Source organism: Theobroma cacao, chromosome 5, assembly GCF_000208745.1.
Source record: "Theobroma cacao cultivar B97-61/B2 chromosome 5, Criollo_cocoa_genome_V2, whole genome shotgun sequence".
Classification (NCBI taxonomy): Eukaryota; Viridiplantae; Streptophyta; class Magnoliopsida; order Malvales; family Malvaceae; genus Theobroma; species Theobroma cacao.
The window spans coordinates 10,783,669-10,806,679 of record NC_030854.1 but is presented as its reverse complement, the minus strand read 5'-3'; the positions used below and the strand labels follow the sequence as shown (position 1 = coordinate 10,806,679).

The window sequence follows — 23,011 nt, the reverse complement described above, 5'->3', positions numbered from 1 at the left end:
ATTGATCATGGCCCGAAAACTGGGCTGTGGCACAATGTCCATTCTTTTTAATTATTTTATTTTGTCTTCACTCCTCACATGACCACTCTTTCCTCCACCTTCCTTATTCCTTCTCCCACCATGAGACTAAATTAAATTGAAGAGCCCCTCTCCCTCTTCTCACTCCAATATTCTAAAATCCTAGGCAACCAAGCAAGGCAAGCATAGATAGAACTCTCAAAAGCACTCAACAAATCAGATTCAGAACCTTTGACCGAAATGTGTAGGTGAGCGGCTAGGTTTCTTACAGACGACCTAATGAAGAAGAAAAAAGAGGAAAAAAAGGGAGGGGAAGAAAAAAAAAGAAAAAAGAGAGGAGAAATTAGAAGAGAGGTTCCATGTGATGGGTAGGGTAATTTGGGAATAATAAAAATTACAACTTTCCTTTGGTAGAGGGAAAGTAACTTTGCATCCATCAAAGGAGGGAATGATATTCCCTTTGATCTTTGTAATCACTTTGCAATGGGAAGACTTTCTCATATCATTTTGCTAAACCAAACGCTATAAGCACATTACACCTAATTAAATTACAAGGAAAGTTAGCTACTTGCAGTATACCAAACGCCCCAAAAATTTCTCATTTACATTTAGAGGAGTTTCAATTGTCTTATAGTTGCTCATGTTGAATTGTTTCAAAACCTCTGCTATATAGTTTTATTGAGTCAAGTGAATACCGCTATTAGTTTATGACACTTCAAGTCCAAGAAAGTAAGTCATCGGGCCTAAATCTGACATTTTACATTCTTTTTCCATTGCTGCCTTAAGTTTAGCCATACCATCTGTGTTTGCACTTATTATGAGGAAATCATTAACATATAATGATACAATTAAAGAATTGGTAGTATCTCCTTCCATCACATACAATATGGCTTTGTTCAAACTTTTGTGGAACCCTAATTCTACTAGTAAGAGTCATTCTTACTATACCATGCACGTGGTGCTTGCTTCAACCCATATAAGGCTTTATGCAGCTTATACACCTTGTCTTTATCAGTTTCCACTTCAAATCCCATGGTTGTTCCACATATATCTCTTCGTTCAGTTTGGCATTTAAAAATACAGACTTAACATACAGATGAAAAACTTTCCAACCATGATTTGCTAATAGTGCTAAGAGAAGTCGAATAGTACCCAATCTTGCTACAAGAGCAAAAGTATCACAATATTCCATTCTTAGCATTTAAGAAAAACCTTTTGTAACAAGTTTCGCTTTACATTTGTTTAAAGAACCATCTACATTGAAATTCAATTTAATGATCCATTTCACACTGATCACTTATTTGTGATTTGGTCGATCTATAAGAGTCCAAGTCTTGTTTTTCTCAATCATTGCAAATTCATCTTTCATGGTTAATCTCCATTCCTTGTGAAGTGCAATTTCATCAAATGAGGAAGTTCTGCTATTGTAACTTGACATATGTTGTATATGTCTTGAATAGAACGAGAACCTTGCATAGGAGTTTCATCAATAACCTCATCAAGATCAAGTTCACCACTGTCATCATTCTAGCTTTGAGTAGTAGCATTTGATTCTTTAATTTGCTTTCATTCCAATCCTAGCTGAGTTCTTAATCGAACTTGACATTTTTGTTGATGGAAATCTTACCATAGTCAATATGATATATGCAGTACGCTTTTGATTATAGACTATACCATACAAATATTCCTTTCACCACCTTAAACTGTAACTATCACGACTCAAACCCGGGGCTATGATTGACGCACGAGCTTAGCGGGTAAGCCAACTAGACCTGAACAAGCCTTAGAGTCCAAAATCATATAACAAATAGCTAAGGGATTTCATAAACATATATTTACAATAAAACCAAATGTACTACATTATCCTTAGCACATAATTCATACAAATGTATATAAGGCCATGCATTAGCCAATCAAATTGGGTTCATACATATCAACCCTTACATAAGTTCAAATGGCACATCGTGCCTACATACATCAAAGCCAACCATATACAGAAGCTTGTGATGAACTCAGCAGAGTGAAAACATTAAAATAGAGACCTACTGGATTTCAAAATTGGTCTGTCGCGTGATGACCTTTACCACACAACTTTGTGTTGGTGCAAATGGGGTTTAGATAGAATTTAAAGAATCGACAAAATTGACTTCAAGGCGAGCCTTTCAATAGGCATTATCTTTAAGACTTATTTCGCCCTCACCACTCGGTATGCAAAGGGAAATAATGCAAATAACCTTAGGGATACAATGAAGCCAATGTCTAACTTCGTTTTACACTTTAAGAGAGTAGACCGCTAGATACGCTCGAGGGTTTGCAAAGTTGTTCAGCCTTAGAGCCTACTTTCTGCAGCAAGTAGATTGTAAGGAATTTGGACGCTTTTGTAGTTGATGAGAACTTAAGTTTTTATGTTAATAAAACACAACACTTTTCTTGTTCTTGATATTTCTGCTCTTGTTTTGTTTTTGTTTTGATGTGTCAAAATGGTTGGCAACAAGTCCTTTATATAAGCTTTCAAATGTCTCTTCTTCAAGGACACAACCTTTTCATTAAGGCACCATTTTGTCTAAAAGACATCTTTACATTTTGCAAGAAATAACTTTTGGATAAATTTATTGTTTCAATAATCATCTTATGAAAGGAAATCTATTCATTCCATAGAACATAATCTTGGAGTTATAATTTGAAACAATAACTTTTCATATTTAAACTTTTGAGCTATGGTGTTTTTTCAATTTGTCTCATAACTTTTGGATGTTATTTTACCATGAGATATAACCATTCACATGAAAACCTGCCTACAATTCAATAGTCACACTATATCACTTTATGTGACATAACCTTTGATTTTGAAAATATACCAACATTCTATGACCTATTTATCTGCACATGGTATACATATGGGTGAGTATTATAATATTTAGTGAGTGGTGTAGATAACCCAAATCATATATATATATATATATATATATATATATATATATATATAANAATATTTAGTGAGTGGTGTAGATAACCCAAATCATATATATATATATATATATATATATATATATATATATATTAAACACATATAAAATATATGCACATTTCGTGCATCTAGATGTTTTAGCAAACATCTTCGAATATAGGACATATCATTATCTTTGAAATCTCCAATGTGAGGATATATCATCATCCTTAATGTCTCCAAAGATCAATTCACATATCAATAGGCTTACCCTCGAAGCCAATCAAAGTTATTCAAATCATTCTTCACGGCACACTCTAGTCGTCGGAGTATCACATCATACTCATATCATATTTATCTAAGCCTTTCCATGGCTATCTTATGTCATATGCAAATCAAAATAACAAGTGGTCCTCCCCTGTACATAGTTAAATCACACTTAGTGGAGGAGAATCAAATCATGCTCAAGGCAAAGCCATTGGTGAAGAAACAGATCATCGATTGAAGTGAAATCCAAACGTTGGCTTCACTTGGAGTACTCTTAGATGGGTAGCATCAAAGCACTACAGGCGGGAATCACAAGTGGGATTAGTGCCACTGTCCCTACTTACCACTATCCCTGTAGGCACACACATAGTCATAGGGGGACGAAACTACACTCCACCACAAATTAGATTAACGTCCGAAATTCACTCCTCGAACAAAAACACAAATCCACAAATAAGGCCATTATGCTTTTATCATTCACATTTTTCTCATCGAACCTCAATTCACATTTATCGAGCTTCAATCGTCTTAAGCTCAATTAGGTTCTAAATGTCTCTAAATTTCCAAGGCATCATTTAATCAAATCATCTCAACATGTCATTCACCTAAGGTAATCTATTCCTAGGGGTTCATCATAGCCTCTAGACATCCTAGTTTAGACACACACAGCATAGGCCACCCATGTGGCACATATCACTGCACACAATCAAACATAATTCACATATATACATATACACATATATTGTTCTCTAGCCTATGTTCATTCGTCTAGGCATATATATTTCATTATAATACCATGGCAGTGCATCTGTCATGCGTCATGCATTACATGTATTTTATTTAAACCTACTTACAACGACAAATTAGAGCTACTTCCAATCAAGCTTCGATCCTTAGCCCCTAAATTATTGTCTAGCTTGCCAATGAGTTGATCTAACTCCGTTTCCCCCTTCAAACACATCAGAACATGAAAATATTAATTATTCCTAGCTTTCAAAAAATGCTAATTTTTCCACAATTACCAAAATCTTAGCAATCTAACTATTTAAGCTCAAATTCTTTATTAACAAGCTAAACTTGTACCTTAGAAGCTAGATTGCATGAGTCTTAGCCCCAAATTTTCCAATCCAAACCAAAGAGGGAAAATTACTAAATTTGGAGAAATTTGGATTTTGAAGTATTAACCGATTAAATTGAAAATAATCGATAAAAGTGTTAAATCTTACCTCTAGGATGGTTTTCCAAGCTCCAAATAGCCTTAAATGGCTCTAGATTTCAATTTGGGGGTTAAGGTTTTGAGTTTTTAGAGAGAGAAAAGGAGAGAAAAAGTCTAGAGAGAGGTGGGGCAAAAATGGCTCGAAACCCTTTTTTATTTATCTTCTGTTTGTAATGTATTGATACATTTGGCAATGTATCAATACATTTGTCTTAATTTCGAATGAATGTATTGATACTTTGAGGTAACGTATCGATACATTTTGGGTAGAATGGTCTTGGGTGCTTTCTGCTTCAAATGTATCGATACATTGAGGCAATGTATCGATACATGTTCATCATTTGCCAAATTTATCGATACATCCTAAATTGTATTGATAGAATTCCTCTAGAACATCTCATATTGTTTTTCTTGCTAAGAATGTATCGATATGTATCGATACATTTTCTCCTGTAGGCAGTTTTAAGCTTCCAAAACTTTCCAAAAATCCAAGTTTAACAGCTCAAAATCATTCCTTATAAATACCATACCTCAAATCATTCATTTAACTTAATCCCATACGCATAATCTCACAAACATAACATCAAACTTAGATCAAAACCTCAAACTATGAGATTTATCACATATTTCCTCAAAATTTGCCTAAGTGTCCATTTGTCTTCATATATATATATCCTCAAACGCTTGGCAAACATAGCACATCGTCCAAAAACCTCAAGACTTCACATATTCATAAATCATCTTTAGTTTACTTAATTTACATAAAAATTGAGGGTGTTACAGTAATTTACCCCTCAACACATTAAGGACATGTTGATAACAAATGCACCCAAAAACACGTAAGTGACTTACAAATGGCTTTCTTTCAAACCAAGCTTCATATGGAGTCACAATTCTTAAAGCTTTTGTGGGAAGAATGTTTAGTAAATATATAGCTGTATTGGCTGCTTTTGCCCAAAAACTCTTTGGTAGCTCTTTTACAAATAATAGACACGTGGTCATCTCTATTATAGTTCTATTTTTTCTTTCACAAACTTTGTTCTGTTGAGGAGTTTAAGGAGGCATGAGTTGATGTTGAATCCCTTCCTTCTCGAGATATTGAGAGAACTCTAAAGACTTGTACTCATCACCATTGTTGGATCTTAGAGTTTTAATTTTTCTCCCAAATTCTTGTTCAACTTTGGTCTTGAACTTTAGAAAGAGATTAAACACTTTGGATTTATGTTTCATAAAATAAATCCAACACATTTTAGAAGCATCATCAATGAAGATTAGGAAAAACTTGCTTCCACTTAGAGATTCTTTAGTCATATGGCCTTTCACGTCAATGTGTACTAGTTCAAGCTTCTTAGTTGCTCTACTTGAACGAGTAAATGGAAAGGGCTTCCTTGTAGATTTTTGAAACTAACATATACTACAAGCTTGGTTTGATTTAGTTAAAGAAGGTAGATTCTCCATTAAGCTTGACTTGCTACCTTGTACCAAGGAACCAAGATTACAATGCCTAAGCCATTTATGCTAAAGGGTTATCATATTTGATTTTACCTCAAAAGCTGGATAACAAACATCTTCCAAACTCACAAGAATGCATTTTCTTATCACGGGAACGTTCATAACAAATTCACCCAATGGATTATAAACAATGCATGTATCTTTAAAAAGTAAGACATAACCATCATCCACCAGTTGGCCTACACTTAGGAGATTTTGAGCAATATTAGGAACAAGCAACACTTTTCTAACATATCTAATTCCCAAGGAAGTTTGAATGTTGATTGTACCTTTCCCTATTACGTATGGATACCTGCCATTGCCTATTTTAACACTGGATCGATACAGAGTCTCAAGTTTAGCAAAGAGTTCTTTATTGGGGGCCATGTGATTTAAACAATCACTGTCCAACAACCATTGATTCGAGTTAACTACCTTAGGTCGTGTCAAGGTCATAAACAACTGCTCTTCAGCAACATCAGCCTTCTTATCTGCTTGGGGTGCCTAATCATGCCTCTTTGGTTTATTTTTACATACCCTCTCAATGTGACTTGGTTGGTTACATGCACGACACCTAACATTCAGTCTAAACTAGTAGTAGGCCTCTGAATGATTTCTTTTCTTATAGTGAGAGCACATCTGAAACTTGTTCTTCTTCCCGTGAGTTTTGTTATGTTGAACCCTTCATTTTTCTTTTTCCTTCTAATCACCTGACCTTTTTTTATGCTTGACTCACATCTTGCTTTTTCTTTCATTTTTGCAAATAGAGCATTTTTAATTGTAATATCAACTCACATTGCTTTCCTTTGCTCTGCAGCTTGGAGTGCATTCACTACATTAATAAGAGTCAATGTTGAAAAGTCTTTTGACTTTTTTAATGATGTAATCTTATATTCAAATCTTTATAGTAAAGACACAAGGACCTTTTGGACTGCACGGCTTTCAGAAAGATTGTCTTCCAATTGTTGCACCCGGTTCACCACTTGTATGATTTTGTTAATATCGTCTTTAACATTTTCAGTATCCTTCATTCTCAAGGTCTCAAACTCCTTTAATAAATTCATCACCTACATTTGTTTTGTCCTTTATGAGCCTTGGAATTCCTCCACAAGTTTTTCCCATGCATCCTTTGCTGATTTAGATCCCATTATCATTGTAAATATGGCATCCGAAATAGACCCATGGCTACATGCCAATGCTCTGAAGCGCTTAGCAACTTCCTCGTTACGTTGCTTGATTTGTGCAAGGGTTGTAGTCTTTCTCAAGACAAGCACTTCACTTTCAGATTCTATGACATCCCAAAGTTCATAGCCACGAAGATAGGCCTCCATTTTAACCAAACAAATTGCATAATTTTTACTATTAAAGTTTGGTGGAGATTGATGACTAAGAATATTACTAGAGGCCATTTTGCATGAAGATGGTTTTCTTTAGATTTTGGGGAAATGGCTTTTTGATTATCTTACAAACACAATTCCTTAAGATCAAAAAAAGGCTCTAAATACCATGAACATAAAATAAGGATAGGAATAAAGTTGCTGTATAAAGCAACCATTAATGAACTAAACAAAAAATTTATAGAAGAACGGGATTTGTTCTGATTAAAGGCACACTTTATTCATATAAGACAACCCTGTTTATACACAAAAAAAAAGTAGTTACATGCATAACACTTGTCAAGACATGGATTCAAGTGTTAAGGCATGGATTACAAGTGTTAAATAACTGTAAGTCTTGATTCAATTAATCAGCAAAGTACACATACGAAAACACCAGGCCATGCAAGCATTATTCTCAACACTAAAACCCAACAACACTAGTCAATTTACTTTTCTTCTTTTCATCTACTTTTACATTTTCTTGATTTCTTTTTTTCTTTTCATCATTCAATGTAATTTGGTCGAAAGTGTATCTCGCCTTAGACTTTGCTTCTCATCCCCTGTGAAAGGAAAAAGGGGTGAAAACCCGTTAATTGTTTGGGTGAGATTAGATTATTAAGGTTTGCTCTTAATTTTTTGTCTAACCATAACTCAATTTATATGATAAGATGTGCACACCCTTCAGCATTTGAGATTAATACCATCAGTGAGTTATTGGGAAAATATGAATAAAATTTTTTTACTATCAAGATAAATAAATTTATCAATTGAGTCAACTTTTTGTTGACATATAAATGCATACTTAAGTTTTTAATGTTTTTATCTTCCATTCTTTTTGTAGATTTATGACGAAACTTAAAAATATTCGAGAATTAAACTAACCTCTCAAGTTCGATATTCGATTAAATGTTGTCCCTTAATGTATTTAAGTGATAATCAAATTTTTTATTTTCATGAAGTAAATATAGCCATATGGAACCTCTACATGAAGTCGATGATTGAGTCCACAATAATCACCTTGAAAACAATTATTTTTCATAAAATCAGCTAATTAATTCAAGGATGAAAAACATGATGATTGATGACATGGGTGATGACAGGGAAGATGATGATAAGATTACATTTGCAAATATATAATTCTATTTCAAGGTGGAATCACCATCAAATATCGAAACATTGGCACAACTAGTTTTAGTTTACATGAAAGAAAAGAAAGGGAAAGCAAAATTCCAAAATGGAGAGGGAGAAAGCTTGTGCACATGAATTTGAGCAAAGCTCCAAAATTCTTGTTTCCCTGTTGGAGAGGTAATCCAGAATTAAACCATGGCCTCAAGTTGCAGACATGCAGGCCCTCTGATCAAAGAAACAAGGACATCATGGCTTCTGTCTGCATTAGGGCTACTTGATTAGGCGGCACATCCACAACCCAAATAAGGTTAAACAACACTAAATTTCAAAAGTTATTTTAAAAAATTGACCTTTTTCATCTTATAAAACTTCAAAAAGAAAGATCTATAACTCCAATCATTAGTGTTACCGAATGAATAGAATTGACCTTGAAGCTTAGCTCAAACTAAGATTTTACATTGACAAATCATAACTCCCAAACCCCCCAAAAAACCAAAATGAAATAAGAAAAAAATATTTTCCACACGAAAAAGGCCACAAGAAGGAAATTATCCAAACACGTGTACGGCAAGGATGGTAGTACTCATTGAATGTGATGGGTGCTAGATCCATCGTATCTCCTACCGTTTATTATTCAAAGTCAAGTTATTATCACAATTATGGGATTATTTGGGTGTATTTGTAAATTCCGAAGAATGAGAAGGATGTTTTGGTAATTCAAATCTTTCTTCCATAAATGCACCTTATAAGTGCTAGTGGTGCTGAAGGTTGATACAGTTGAAACCCATTACACCTCCAAAGGAAAAAGCCAAAAACTGATCTTTTTTCTTTCTAAGCTTCTTCTTCTTCTTCTTCTTCTTCAGCTGTTGGCTCTTCCCCCTTTGATTCACAAAAAGGTATGAATATAATCTTAACGTTAATTTCGTGAAATATCCAAATGAAATTAATATTGTTTTTCGATTTCAAACTCTTCCCCTCAACATATTTTCCTTCGGAAAACTTGGTTTTCCCTACTATATACCTCTCCAGCAATTTCCTGTTTCAATGGAAGTCTTTCTCTTTGCATTTTCTCATCAAAACAAATGATACTTTGTTTGTCTGATGGTCAACAAAATTAACCGTACAAAATTTGCAGAAACTGTTAATAAAATCATTTCGTACTATTACTTTATATTCTTTGGAATATGTCATATTTAGGAGGTTGCCAGTTCATGTGGCAACCTTCCTTTACCATACATTTCCTCCTTTTATCATGTACATTTTGCTTATCCAAAAGCTTCAGTTTCTTTTCACAATATATATTATTTTATAACATTATTCCTTGATCAATGGGAAACCATTTTGTTTTTATTATCACCATGCCAATTGCCAAGAAAAAACTTTGGTTATATGTCCATGCAGCTGTTGTTAATTCCCACATGGAGAAACCTACTAATTCGACGACTTTGGCTCGAACAAAATCCGATCAACTGGTGGAGACGCTGGCGGCCGCCTTCAAGTCACCAACACAAAGTGATCAGGCACCGGGAACATCTGATAGCGGCGGAACTCTCTCCCGGAAGTCCAGCAGGCGGTTGATGATGGCTGCATCACCAGGGCGGAGCAGTGGGGGTAGCAAGAACACCCACATTAGGAAGTCGAGGAGTGCTCAGATGAAGCTGGACTTGGAAGAATTGAGCAGCGGTGCGGCTCTCAGCCGTGCCTCCAGCGCTAGCTTGGGCTTATCTTTTTCATTCACTGGCTTCACTGTGCCGCCTGATGAGATCGCTGATTCCAAACCCTTCAGCGACGATGATATACGTGAGTAGACATATCTCTGTGCTTTTTCATGCAAAATCTACTGCTTTAAAATTTAAGTATCGGTTTTGGATCATTATTAAATGGGATTAATAATTACATAATATAAAGTTAATTAACAAATGAAAACAAGTAAAAACATCACGTAGCTTAAATTATATCGCTTGATCATATATAATAATCATTTGCTTGACTTTACTATCTTTAAATTACCTATCAAAAATTAATTAATATAAACATGCATGCTTGCATTTTCATTTAATTTTTTTTTTCTAAATTAAAAATTTTTTCTACTTTAAAATCTATTAGGATGATTTAGGTCAGATGTGAGTAACTCCAATTTGATTCTATATGCATGTATTTATATTTATATTCAAATATATCATTTTCGTTTAATATAACTCAAAGTGAAGTGTTACAACCCTGATATGTAATTTTTATGAAAATCAAAAACTAAGAAATAAGATTATTTTCGAATTAGTTTTTTTTTTTTGCATTATAAAAAATATATACCCAAAAATTATGATTTGAAAGAAATGAGGCATTTAGGTCATAAAAAGGGAAACCATTATTTTGTCCACAAAAGGAAGATAGAGAGAGCGATGGTTTCGGGGGTCTAAGCAATGATTGATTTTCGTTCGGCCAAAGGTAGGTTACCAACTTTTTCAATAAGCCGCTAGAAATTGGAAAAATAGAAAGAGAAAAAAAAAACAAGGCCAGCGGCAGCTTTAGACCTTATAAATAAAGTGAACATTGAACGTTGCTTTATAACAGCCCCGAAGTAATGTCAAGCTGGTACAAAATGTGACCTTTTGTTTTCCCTAAAATTAGGAACCCTTCTCTTCACCCTTTCTATTACCAATTTCACAAGAGGGCTAGTATTATTTAGCAAACCCTAATCCTAAATTCTTATTACCCTCATTTTACAACAGTCATGATTATTTATTTATTTTAATTAAAAAAAAGAAATTCAAATTTTACCTTTTAGACATGAAATCATGTACCAATCAATAAATCAATAAATTAAATGTTTAGATGTGTCATGATCATCTATTTTAAACCATACCTTTTTATCTGTTTCACAAACATTTTTTTTGACTTAATTAATGTTAATAAACTAATTAGCATCATGTATTATAGAAACTATTATGATGCTTCACATCAGACTCCTCATCGACCGGAGACATCACATATGGTTTGACCACAAAATAACCAAGTCATTTGTGGGTCCTCCATGTTGTAGAAAGATTTATTGTGGATAACAAAACATTAAACAGTATGATGGAACCGTTGGACCCCAGGTGCGTAGAAATTTGCTTCTTCGTTTGATAGGGATCTGACCTTTCAATTTCGTCCATCTCGCCCGCACTCACTCCACCTAAATTCGACTTCCAGAACACAGTTCAGACTTCCAGTGGTATTGTCCTGGCTATTGGATTGAGATCCCTCCCCCTTTTTAAGGGACCTAAAATTAGTCAATGAATTCATTATCATCTGCTTATATATTGAATAATGAAACAAGTAGGACATAAGAACGAGTGCCTTGAATTATCAAGGATTTGGCTAATAAATAGGTCTCCTAAAACATTTCCATAATTTGATTTCTCTCGTTATTTCTGACCCTATATATATATATATATATATATCCCTCGCTCTACCTTATCCTTATTGCATAATCATCTTCTACTATGAGCACAGTTACCAATGAGAATGGTGAAGATATATTTTCATTTTCCTTTCTTTTTTTTTTTGTTTAATTTTGTAGCTCAATAATGAGATTCTCTGTCTACATTAAAACTGGTCACCGAAATAGAATGTGAAATTTGGAGAGGATTTTAACATTTACTCATGTATCTTTGGGTTAAGAAATTGAGATGTGATTACCAATTAGATTACGTCTAAATGGGGTCTTACTTGGGTGCAAAGCAGCACGTTTGAGTCATAGATACTTATAGTTATAGCCTTAAAGACTGCATAGGTTGCTTGAAACTATGTTCAAGTAGAAATATACTCTCTCATTTCAGATTCTTAGTAATAAATCATCAAACAATATTTATTTAGATATATCAAAAAAAGTAAAAGTCATATTGAACATCAAATCATGCTCTTATGTCTTATTGGTTTCTTAAGCAACCAGTGATCTTCATTGCAGCTGAAGATATCGAAGCGGGCACCCATAAGCCGAAATTTCAGACAGAGCCTACTTTGCCAATTTATCTCAAGGTAACAGTTTTTGAACATGCAGGTTTTCCTGTATCCTCCTTTAATCTGCAACCGCATCTTCAGGTCTTGAAATCTGTGTTTGTTAATGGCGCGTGGATTGATTTGGGTACAATCTATTTGAACAGGCAAGGATGGGGAATTGTCTAAAGATCAACGCGATCCATAGAACATGGCTAGCATGGTCCGGTTCAGTCTTGTACAGAGTCTCATCTTACATGACATTTATGTACAAGACTCTCCCTTCTTTCCAACAAATGAAAAAGATTGCAGAATCTGGTTTAACTGGTATTGAAAATGTTAAACCAAAGTATAAGAGTTGAATATTTTCTTATCTGACAAGTTCTAAAGCATGCATTTAGGCTAGGAAGTGATCTTTACTTAATGCGTGTCTAGTCTCTAGACTTTGTCCTTGGCCAAATGAGGGCATGAAAGTTACATAAAACAACCACCTGAAGCACAATTTCATTGAGGAAAGAAGGGTATGGACAATCTGATATATACTACCTTTCCCCTTCTAGCTTTCGTTTTTTGTTTAATTTTCCTCGTGATGAGGGAAAATGAATTGTCATACTGAGAATAATTATATACTTTGAACTATTCCATGGAACTTGGGGTGAATATAATATACTCAATGAAGGTTCTTATCCCTGTCATGAAATTTGCAGTTCACAGATGTCACTTACAAGGTGATTATCAAAGGTATGACTACTTCTGAAGAGAGGGATATCTTGAGTGGAATCTCTGGTGCTGTAAATCCAGGGGAAGTTCTGGCACTTATGGGACCTTCAGGAAGTGGGAAGACCACGCTTCTTAATCTGCTTGGCGGCAGGTTAAATCAGTCTTCTGTCGGTGGTTCAATTACATATAATGATCAGCCCTACTCCAAGTTCCTGAAAAGCAGGTAAGAATCTGAAACTTTGCACACGATTCATCTAATGCAGCTTCTGCTGGTTTTGTCAAATGTAAGAAGTTCAAACATCCTTACTTTCCAAAATAACTATCAAGGTAATTTAGTTCCCAAATCAAACTGCTGAAAGGCAGCTAATTAACCACGATGGAAGTACGTATATTTTGGTCTTCTACAGACTGCAGACTGCATGTTTTAGTTAACATGTGAACTGCATAGCCAGCTACAATAAGACATCACTAACATGGTATAGAGCAGAAAAAAGAAAGAGCTATAATAGAAAGTAATTGAAAACAAAAATCAAAGCAAGAGGGTTAGCATATTTTCGAGTGACTAAGGAGTCTGACAATCAGGAATTTAATTGATCGTGTCTTGTTCAAAGAATCGCTTTATAAAAGGATTAACAGAAACTGCACCAAGGAGTGCAGTCTGAATAATGAACATTAGAATAACATTAATGGTATATATGGCAGGATAGGGTTTGTGACTCAAGACGATGTCCTGTTTCCTCACCTTACAGTGAAAGAAACATTGACATATGCAGCCCGGTTGCGGCTGCCAAAGACATTAACAAAACAGCAGAAGGAAAAGCGAGCCATAGATGTCATTTATGAGCTAGGCTTGGAGAGGTAATCTCTCTCTTTTCTCCTTACTACTGCTACTGAATCTCAGACTACTTCTAAGCATCTAAGTATTGAAATAACTAGCTTTGTTTATTGAAATGACGTAAACAGATGTCAAGACACCATGATAGGTGGCTCATTCGTCCGTGGGGTGTCTGGTGGGGAGAGGAAAAGAGTTTGTATTGGCAACGAGATCATAATCAACCCTTCCCTTCTGTTTCTTGATGAACCAACCTCTGGCTTGGATTCTACGACAGCTTTAAGGACCGTTCAAACATTACAAGACATAGCTGAGGTTTGACATCCCCAGTTGAAAGTATTTCATTCTTTAGCCTTTGTTGAAGACATAGCTGTTGTTTCAAAACCAAACATGTTGGAAGAATAAAGCAGTTAACAGAATTGTAAAAAATGCATTTTTTCTGTTTCTAATTTCCTCTGCTCTCTTGGCAGGCTGGGAAGACTGTGATAACAACAATCCACCAGCCATCGAGTAGACTCTTCCACAAATTTGACAAGTTGATTCTTCTTGGGAAAGGCAGTTTACTCTACTTCGGGAAAGCTTCAGAGGCAATTGTTTATTTCTCATCTATAGGATGTTCCCCTCTAATTGCCATGAACCCAGCAGAGTTTCTGCTTGACCTTGCAAACGGGAACATAAATGATATTTCTGTACCATCAGAACTAGAGGATAAAGTACAAATGGAGAATTCAGAAGCAGAAACAAGAAATGGGAAGCCACCACCGGCAGTTGTACATGAGGTAAAGTTCAAATGACTCTAAACTTGACAAGAAATAGACAGAACCTTATTTCTTTTTTTCAGTACAAGAGAAGCACTTGACTCAAATATAATCTTAATCCAAAACCTTATCAGTCTGAGGGAAGCGCAGGTAAATAGTAAATAGACAGCACTTTAAAGGAGTATATACATAGCTAATTTCTCAAATGACATCAAAACCTCTAATCTGCCTAACGATGCTCTCATCTGAAAGCAGTATCTTGTGGAGGCCTACGAGTCGAGAGTTGCAGAAAACGAGAAGAAGAAACTTATGACTCCTCTTCCCCTAGATGAAGAACTGAAGTTGAAAGTGTCTTCTTCAAAGCGGCAATGGGGCGCAAGCTGGTGGCAGCAATATTGCATATTATTCTGCAGAGGGATCAAAGAACGAAGGCATGATTATTTTAGCTGGTTGAGAATCACCCAAGTTCTTTCTACAGCAATCATCCTGGGATTACTCTGGTGGCAGTCAGATAGTAAAAGCCCCAAAGGCCGTCAAGATCAGGTAAATTGATCATTCTTTTGTCAAAGAAAATACAATAGTTTGACCACGAGGGATACAACCATCTCAATTTGTCATCACACAAAAAAAAAAATTACTGGAATGACCATATCATGATTTTTGACATTGCAAGTCGAAACTTTGCTACTAAAATCATGGAACCTTGCAACCTTGCAGGCGGGGCTGCTGTTTTTCATTGCTGTCTTCTGGGGATTCTTTCCTGTCTTCACTGCTATTTTCACATTTCCTCAAGAAAGAGCCATGCTTAGTAAAGAAAGAGCAGCTGATATGTACAGATTGAGCGCGTATTTTTTGGCTAGGACTACAAGCGACCTTCCACTTGACCTGATATTACCAGTACTTTTCCTTCTGGTAGTCTACTTCATGGCTGGCCTGAGAGTGAGTGCCAGTCCCTTTTTCCTCAGTATGCTTACAGTTTTTCTCTGCATTGTTGCTGCCCAGGTATGTCCATTTGCAACTAGTAGTTAAAAAGAAACCATTAACACCGTGACCTGATGCAATCTACTATGTCTGGCTGCTGTGGCAGGGGCTTGGACTAGCTATTGGGGCTACACTAATGGACTTAAAGAGGGCTACGACTTTGGCTTCAGTAACTGTGATGACCTTCATGCTCGCTGGTGGCTATTTTGTAAAGGTAGGCAAGCAATGTTGTTTAGAAGTTCAAAATCAACTCTCTCTCCACACTAGAGGAGTTTAATTTCAACTAGCTGGCAGATTCATCTAAGAGCAGAAATATTAACTCATTGCCTATAATTTTGCAGAAAGTTCCAGTGTTCATATCCTGGATCCGCCATATTTCTTTCAACTATCACACCTATAAGCTTCTTCTCAAAGTACAATACCAAGACATCATGCCTCCAGTAAACGGGATAACAACTGACAGTGGCTTGAAGGAAGTTGGTGCCCTGGTAGCGATGATTTTTGGCTACCGACTCTTGGCATACCTTTCTTTGCGGAGGATGAAACTCCACAGTGGAGCTTAAAGGAACTACGATTTTAAGGAGTATCCAATGAAAAAGGGTCCGACTTTCCATTATTTCAAGGGTAATCCTGAAATGCCTGTGCTCAAAGTTGCAAGCAAGGATCAGGAATCAACACAACGGATCCAGCTTTGCCTTAAGAATTTGTCAATGTTCTCACATAGCAAGCAGTAGCATTGACGAGAATTCCACGGCCATATTATAAGCATGTATGTGGATTTTAGTGTCTGGAGAATCCTTGCATATGTTTTTGAATGATCAACAAAAACTTAACTTCGTGGGTTAGTCTTACTAAAGATAGCCTTTTGATTGTAACCAAACATAATTTATCAATTACCTTTGGAATTTGGTAATCAAATTATCAAGGTCTGGTTATCAACCGATAGGGGGCTGAAACACTGAAAGGTGAATGGTAGTATTCACTATATTTTTTCTCCCCCTATAATCAAGATTATTGACCGTCTAACAATATGCAGTTAGAAATTATGATAATGATTAGAAACATTGGTAAGTCACTGCTAGGTGGCAAAGTACCACCAGTGATTAATTACCTATGTGCAAGTTGTATACATGAAGGCCACTCAAGTTTTATAGACATGTACTTACACCTTGGGATAAGTACAGATAAATGACTAATGGCCAAATCTTTTAAAAGATAACTTTGAGAAATATCTTGCCAAGCTTCAGTGGCATTCCAACTATACATATTTGTCTGAACCTGAATCAGCACTCCAGGCTATGCTGGTCTAGCAAATTAATAATCGTGTTATGTCTTGTGTCTTTTCATATGTTACCTTATGCCAATGTCCTTAACCAGCCAAGTAATCGAAGAAGAACAGTGTCTAATATAAGAGATTTCTTCTCAAGCCCTGAAAAATAAGAAAAAAAAAAGAAAGAAAATCAGCTAATATATAGAATTCACTAACAAGTATAAGAGTGATTAGCAAGTAACTGACTCATGTCCAAAGATGCCAACCAGGAGGGGAGGAAAAAGAGCCAAAGAAGTTGGCATGATATTATATCTTCAAAATTTTCCAGAAAATTCCCCAGCAGGAGTTCCTGCTTCCTTTGGAGGTTGAATGAATATTTCAATTATATATATACATATATATATATATATATATATATATATATATATATAATACTCCAAAAGGAAGTTGTAAGTACCCTTGTTGGACATATGCCCACGTCCAAGCAACGTAGACTCAAAGAAAATTTTCACTTCATATTCATATTTTTATAATTTTAATCTTGCTTAGTCAAAGCTTTAATGGATTCGCAGAAAATTTATTCCTACTTAATGCTAACTCCATCCTAGTCTGGAAAGATGCATCCTACCAATATCGGCAGCAACCCTATGAGCACACATTACTCCTGAAAAAGCAACTGCTATAACACCTTGTCCAGGAAAGCAGCTATCTCCAACACAATAAAGACCTCTTATGCCCTGCAAATTATTGTTGTATGGACCATCCAATTAGCAGCAAGCTAATATGTTTACTAAAACTAATAACTACTCGAAAAATCTACTGGAGGTCACTATAAGACTCACTGTTGTATTGAATGGCATTCCCAATAAGCCCTTGGGAATTTCACGAGGCATTGGTCCATAAGTACCCATGTCCCGAGCCAAGAACCGCCTGTGTGTCTTTGGGGTCCCTACCTACAGTGATTTCAAAACATTTCATAAATGGAGAATCCAAATGTTAAGACTGTGTAGTGTATAGTTTTATTGACTCTATGCAGAGTGTGTACTTATGAACAAACTGATAATCATGTGAAAAGCCAGTTTTGTTCAGTTCACCATGGAATTTGGCAGCAGAAACATATAAAATATAGCAATGCTTAACAAAACTCAGAAAAGCTTTAATCCCCACAGTTTGAAGCTAGAAAAAAATCCATTTTCAGTTTTAGGAATAGTCACTCTGAACTACCCACATCTTTTAAGTTGGCACTCTGCAGGGCATAGACTTTTTTGTTCCTCCTTCTCTTTTCTTTAAATAAACGCTCTGCATGTGGGATCCATATCATGATAAAGTATTATAAAGATAAGCATATACCTCCTTAAAAACAATGGATGATTTAAGCCCTGGAAATATTTTCTTCTCCAACCTCCCAATGATTTCCTCTGCAATTTGCTCCTTTTTTGCCTCATACTCCTTTGGAGGAAGTCCCTAGAACAACCAAAATACTAATATCAACAATAATGATTCAATGAGCCAAAAATATTAAAATACATCTGTAATGCAACTTGGATAAAGGTGAGGCCAGGACAACAGGAGGAGAGGAAGGGGGAAGGGTTCAAAGTGGGGAAATCTAATATTTACTGTCACTTCTAGATTTTATACATGGCCTGAGCTTACCTCCCAATCTTCTATGGAAGAAGTTGTAAATATGTGAAGAATATGACGCCCTTTTGGAGCCAACGACGAATCAAGAACGGTTGGAATGCTTAAAAAGATACTCCCATATGGTTCCTCTAATCTTGTCCAGTTATCCTGTTAATTATGGAAGAAAAACATTTATGTGATGAACTATTAGCCATTACATGCAAAACAGCTAAGAAAATTTGTACTCCTCAATTCTGCGTGTGAGAGAGTATGCAAGAGAGAAGCCAATAAGAAAAAAAATACCTCGAGCACAAAATGATGACAATCTGTATCTGAAGGGAGAACATCAGCCTTAACACCCATGTGAATTGAAAGAAACGATGGAGCCTTAACATAAACTTTCTGAAAATTTTCTTCTTCTTCTGGAAGGTTTTCTCCTTTTAACAGCTTCCCTACATGACAATGCATAGCAATACAGTCATTTTACAATAGCCCTGAAGAAACCAGTGCAAGAAACCTAACCAGCTCCTTCCCAAAACTAACCAAATGTATCCCATCTAGTAGCATTTGATATTATGGTTCTGGCGAAAAACTCCCTTCCATCTGAAAGCCTCACTCCCACCTACAGAAGTCAATCCAAAATACTATAAGCGATAAATTATGGTTACCACATGTAGAACCATCAATTGTACAACTTTTGACATCAATTTATGCAAGGTATTTCAAATCTAAGAACAAACTTACAGCTTTGCCCTGGTCAAGTATAATGTTAGTCACATTTGCCCTGTAAAGTATTTCACTACCCTGATCAATCAGGCCTTCAGCCAAAGACTGTGCAATTCCACCAACACCACCAACAGGATAATTAATTCCTCCAAAATGCCTGTCACATAGAACCTGGCACAAGCTATGGATGAGAGACAAGTTAATTAGACAGAGAGGTGTGGCCAAACGCTAATTGAACAGCTTACCATGCCTGCATTGATCATTGGTGTCCGCAAAGCATTAACTGTGCTCACTATGAAACACTGCAGAAATACTTTAATATTAGTACAAAACCTTGCAATAAATATTGTCTCTAACTCTCATACTCCTTTTTCCCTTTTTTTAGGATAACTGGGATTTTGTCACACCTCTGCATCTATGAAAGACAACAACTGGGGATCCTTCACGTACTTTCGAGCAATATCTCCAGCATTTTGGGGCAGGTAATAAGCTGTAGGCAACAGTACATCAATTAATTAGTTCATAACAGCTTTAAGAAGACAATGGGAAGGTCAAAAGCAGTAGGAATTAATAATAACATGATTAAGCACTTTTTTGGGTGTGATTAAGCACTTAATAATTATATAAAATCTCAACATTCAGGACAGCCTACCAGAAGGGTACAACACAACATAAAAGACATAATTTTTACCTAAGAGTCCCAACATGGAGACCAAAGTGCAATGATTTTTAACCTTAAGAGTCTCAAGATTAAAAAAGGCAACAGCACTGTTTTATCAACCGTCTAAGATCATGTTTTGATCAAAATCCCTGTTGATTCGAAGAAGTTTGCGAGAACAAATTTTACGAGGGAGAAATTCCATTTAATGCAACAGTTATAATCATTTTCACATCTGGAAGTAGTGGCAATGGATTTTTGAAGCTGTCTTTTTTCGTTTTCTTTTTTCTCTGCTAATTCTTATTTTGAAAAACAAAAAGTACAATATACTTTAGAGATTCACTTATCCACTTCCCAATCAAGAATGTTGTTTTCCTACAGATTTCTCAATTCTTGTGATACTAAATATGTCCTGACACTACAGATGTCCTCAACAGAGTAATAAAACTGAATTCACAATCAACTCCATTGCTATAAACTATTTAAAAATTATTATCAAAATTTCACACCAAGTAGTTAAATATTCAGCAGTAGTTACCGAGTGTCAAACATTCAAGAGGCTTCTGAAAGAACTGTCCAAAAAGGTAGATTGGCTCCTCAAGTGACTTCAATTGCAATGAGTTCAAGGCATTGAAGATCTAGCCAATATGTATACAAGTTCTTAAAGTGAGTAATGAACTAAAGCGTACATTTCAGAAAACACATGAAGTGGCAGTCACCTCAATCAGAACAGACCTTCCAGCATTCGCCATAGAATTTGAGGATCCCTTCCTTCTCATGTGGAAATCTACTCGTAAGTTCCTCAATAAATTCACTGTATTCTTTATGTACTCGAACAGAAAGGTTATTGGGTAGATGGAAATGGACTGTGGTGGGATCAGGAATCACCTCCATCTCACGCCCAACTGCCGCTAATGCTTGAGTTATCAAATTGAGATTACCCTGCCAAGAATTCAAGCACACATCAACAGAGGAAAATTCAACATTGGAGATGTTACTAATAGCTTAGTATACTTTAGCCCTTAGTAAGTAAGAGAAAAAGGAGAACCAAGACAATTTTAACATGCGTCAACTGCCAAGATTTTTTCTCCCTTACTCTATGAAAACAATATGGTGTAAAAGACTATCTGTCTCAAATAGAAAAGTAAATCTGGAAAAAAGACACTTCTCTTGTTGATTTTCTCCAATTGTCATTACAAACAGTAAGCATCCTATGAATAAAGAGCACAAAGACTTGTTAAGCAGTAAGTTTCAGTTGTGTTTGAATCCATTTATGTCATGTAGAAATGGTGTACCCTTCACAAGACCTACTGTTATTTACTTCATGCAGAAGTATGACATTTACCAAATATCCATGTAAATACAGACAATCCTGCAACTTCAGTTAAGCAAGCTGTCAATGATAAAGTTTAGAGTTCTTTACATATTGAATCATGAGCTACTTACAGAACTAAATATTTATTTTTTTTACTACTAATAAATTGACATATTACCAAATAAAAGATCAAAGACTCCGGTTCTTCATAATTGTTTGGCATACACACAGTCATGTTTTCTTTAACTCTAGGTACGCGAACTGACCAAGGACCAAACTTCCGCCTTTTTGTTCTTTTTCAACAAAGAATTCAATTATTCAAGACCACTGAGAATATTGAAAAATGAGTATCATAAAACTTTATTCATATTCAATCAAATTATCAGAATCCAAATGCAAATACCAGAAAACAATTCCAACGTGCACTCAATACAACCAATGATAAGAAAAACTGACCTTATCACTGAAGCCGAACATCACAGAAGATCCTACATCAAAAGTGTATCCATCCCTCTGGTAATACCCAGAACTACCTCCAGGAATAACATACTTCTCCACTACCAGAACCTTAGCTCCTTTCACTGCCAGCTGTGTAGCTGCAACCAACCCTCCAATCCCTGATCCTATGACAATTGCATCATATTTACTCTCCCGACCAATTCCTTCCTTTCTATCTATCTCCACCACACTATCTACACTCAACATCGATTTCGACCTCAAAGTAAAGCCCTTTTTCCTCTGAATCACCTGAAAATACTTTAATTTGACACTACCAGCCTTTTTACCATTGGAATGTGCACTTTTCGATGGATTACAAGACAGAAACTTGGTTTCCACATTTCTGGGAACGAATTTGTTTAACAGAATGGTTTGATAACACCCTAAATTCATGTTACAACGCTTGTAGTTGTTGGAAACTAAGGGTTCAACTTGCTGAAAAGATGGAAGGTTCAGTTTTGGAAACCACCCGACTTTTCAGAATTGAGCTGGTAACAACCCCCCAAGTCAAGGTTTTTGAAGTATCAAAGGACTGAATTCTGGAGTTTTGGGAAATGGGTATTGAGGTTTGAACTGGATTGTTCGTTGTTAATAAAATATTAAAAATTGAGAATGGTAAGTGGAGAGAGGAACCTACTTCTGGTATGGAAAGTGTTTATAGGAGAAACAATTATTCTTTATTTTACACCAAATGATTTTGGATTTTGATGGGATTTATGGGTGATTGGGGTCTTCTCTCATCTGATGCCAAAACCATGATCCGTTTTGGTTACTTGTAGGAATAAAGACAAAGACGGTTCCATTTGTGCAGTTCCAATTGTTGTTCAGCAGATGATGTCTTGGTTTGCCTTTTTGGTTGGTTAGGCAGCAATTAAAAATAGAGTTTTAAACAAACCACAAGGGCAGTATAAATTAAGCTTTTCCCTCAATAAGGAAATAAGCTTAGTTGGATATCATGTTTTCAAAATTATTAAGAGTATGAAAAATGGTTGTATTGTCTAAACTAAGTTTATAATTGTTCAATGTCTAATGTCAATATATCAATCTATCAAAATCATATTGTTTTATTTGATTTTGTCTCTTTATGTAAATTATATAAACAAAAAATTTTGTGTTATGTCCATCATTCATTAAAAACAACCTTGCATAATACTTGAAATATCTTTTAAATTATTTTAAAAAATTTCAATAAATTATTATTCTTTTATT

The 23,011-nt window shown here is 35.5% G+C and overlaps 2 protein-coding genes across 4 annotated transcripts; one reads left to right on the top strand and one right to left on the bottom strand.

Annotated features, from left to right (window-relative positions):
- Window positions 9,207–16,702, top strand: LOC18598463 (ABC transporter G family member 22). 2 transcript variants are annotated; one of them, XM_018121532.1, is made up of 11 exons: window positions 9,207–9,342; window positions 9,848–10,246; window positions 12,396–12,466; window positions 13,132–13,367; window positions 13,847–14,002; window positions 14,108–14,291; window positions 14,447–14,755; window positions 14,990–15,277; window positions 15,452–15,673; window positions 15,822–15,929; window positions 16,057–16,702. In XM_018121532.1, the coding sequence occupies exons 2-11, from the start codon at window positions 9,865–9,867 to the stop codon at window positions 16,276–16,278; spliced, it is 2,178 nt and encodes a 725-aa protein (XP_017977021.1). In that variant the 5' UTR covers window positions 9,207–9,342; window positions 9,848–9,864; the 3' UTR covers window positions 16,279–16,702. The 2 variants fall into 2 exon arrangements, with proteins under 2 accessions (XP_017977021.1, XP_007028065.1); XM_007028003.2 differs by having other exon boundaries at window positions 15,452–15,736.
- LOC18598462 (prolycopene isomerase, chloroplastic) lies at window positions 16,776–22,651 on the bottom strand. Of its 2 annotated transcripts, XM_018121533.1 has the most exons (13): window positions 21,761–22,648; window positions 20,725–20,931; window positions 20,528–20,627; window positions 19,739–19,821; window positions 19,577–19,633; window positions 19,350–19,502; window positions 19,149–19,227; window positions 18,909–19,057; window positions 18,639–18,773; window positions 18,336–18,449; window positions 17,828–17,938; window positions 17,614–17,722; window positions 16,776–17,144 (listed from the first exon to the last, which is right to left on the bottom strand). In XM_018121533.1, the coding sequence occupies exons 1-13, from the start codon at window positions 22,193–22,195 to the stop codon at window positions 17,071–17,073; spliced, it is 1,806 nt and encodes a 601-aa protein (XP_017977022.1). In that variant the 5' UTR covers window positions 22,196–22,648; the 3' UTR covers window positions 16,776–17,070. The 2 variants fall into 2 exon arrangements, with proteins under 2 accessions (XP_017977022.1, XP_017977023.1); XM_018121534.1 differs by lacking the exons at window positions 17,614–17,722; window positions 17,828–17,938 and having other exon boundaries at window positions 17,061–17,144; window positions 21,761–22,651.

Coding starts and splice junctions, on each gene's coding strand:
- LOC18598462 (XM_018121533.1), bottom strand. CDS start 22,195: ATGAATTTAGGGTGTTATCAAACCATTCTGTTAAACAAATTCGTTCCC. Junction 20,932..21,760: donor TGTTCGGCTTCAGTGATAAG/GTCAGTTTTTCT, acceptor AATTCTTGGCAG/GGTAATCTCAATTTGATAAC. Junction 17,145..17,613: donor TAGGGTTGCTGCCGATATTG/GTAGGATGCATC, acceptor CTTATTTTTCAG/GGCTTGAGAAGAAATCTCTT.
- LOC18598463 (XM_007028003.2), top strand. CDS start 9,865: ATGGAGAAACCTACTAATTCGACGACTTTGGCTCGAACAAAATCCGAT. Junction 12,467..13,131: donor CTTTGCCAATTTATCTCAAG/GTAACAGTTTTT, acceptor TGAAATTTGCAG/TTCACAGATGTCACTTACAA. Junction 14,292..14,446: donor CATTACAAGACATAGCTGAG/GTTTGACATCCC, acceptor CTCTCTTGGCAG/GCTGGGAAGACTGTGATAAC.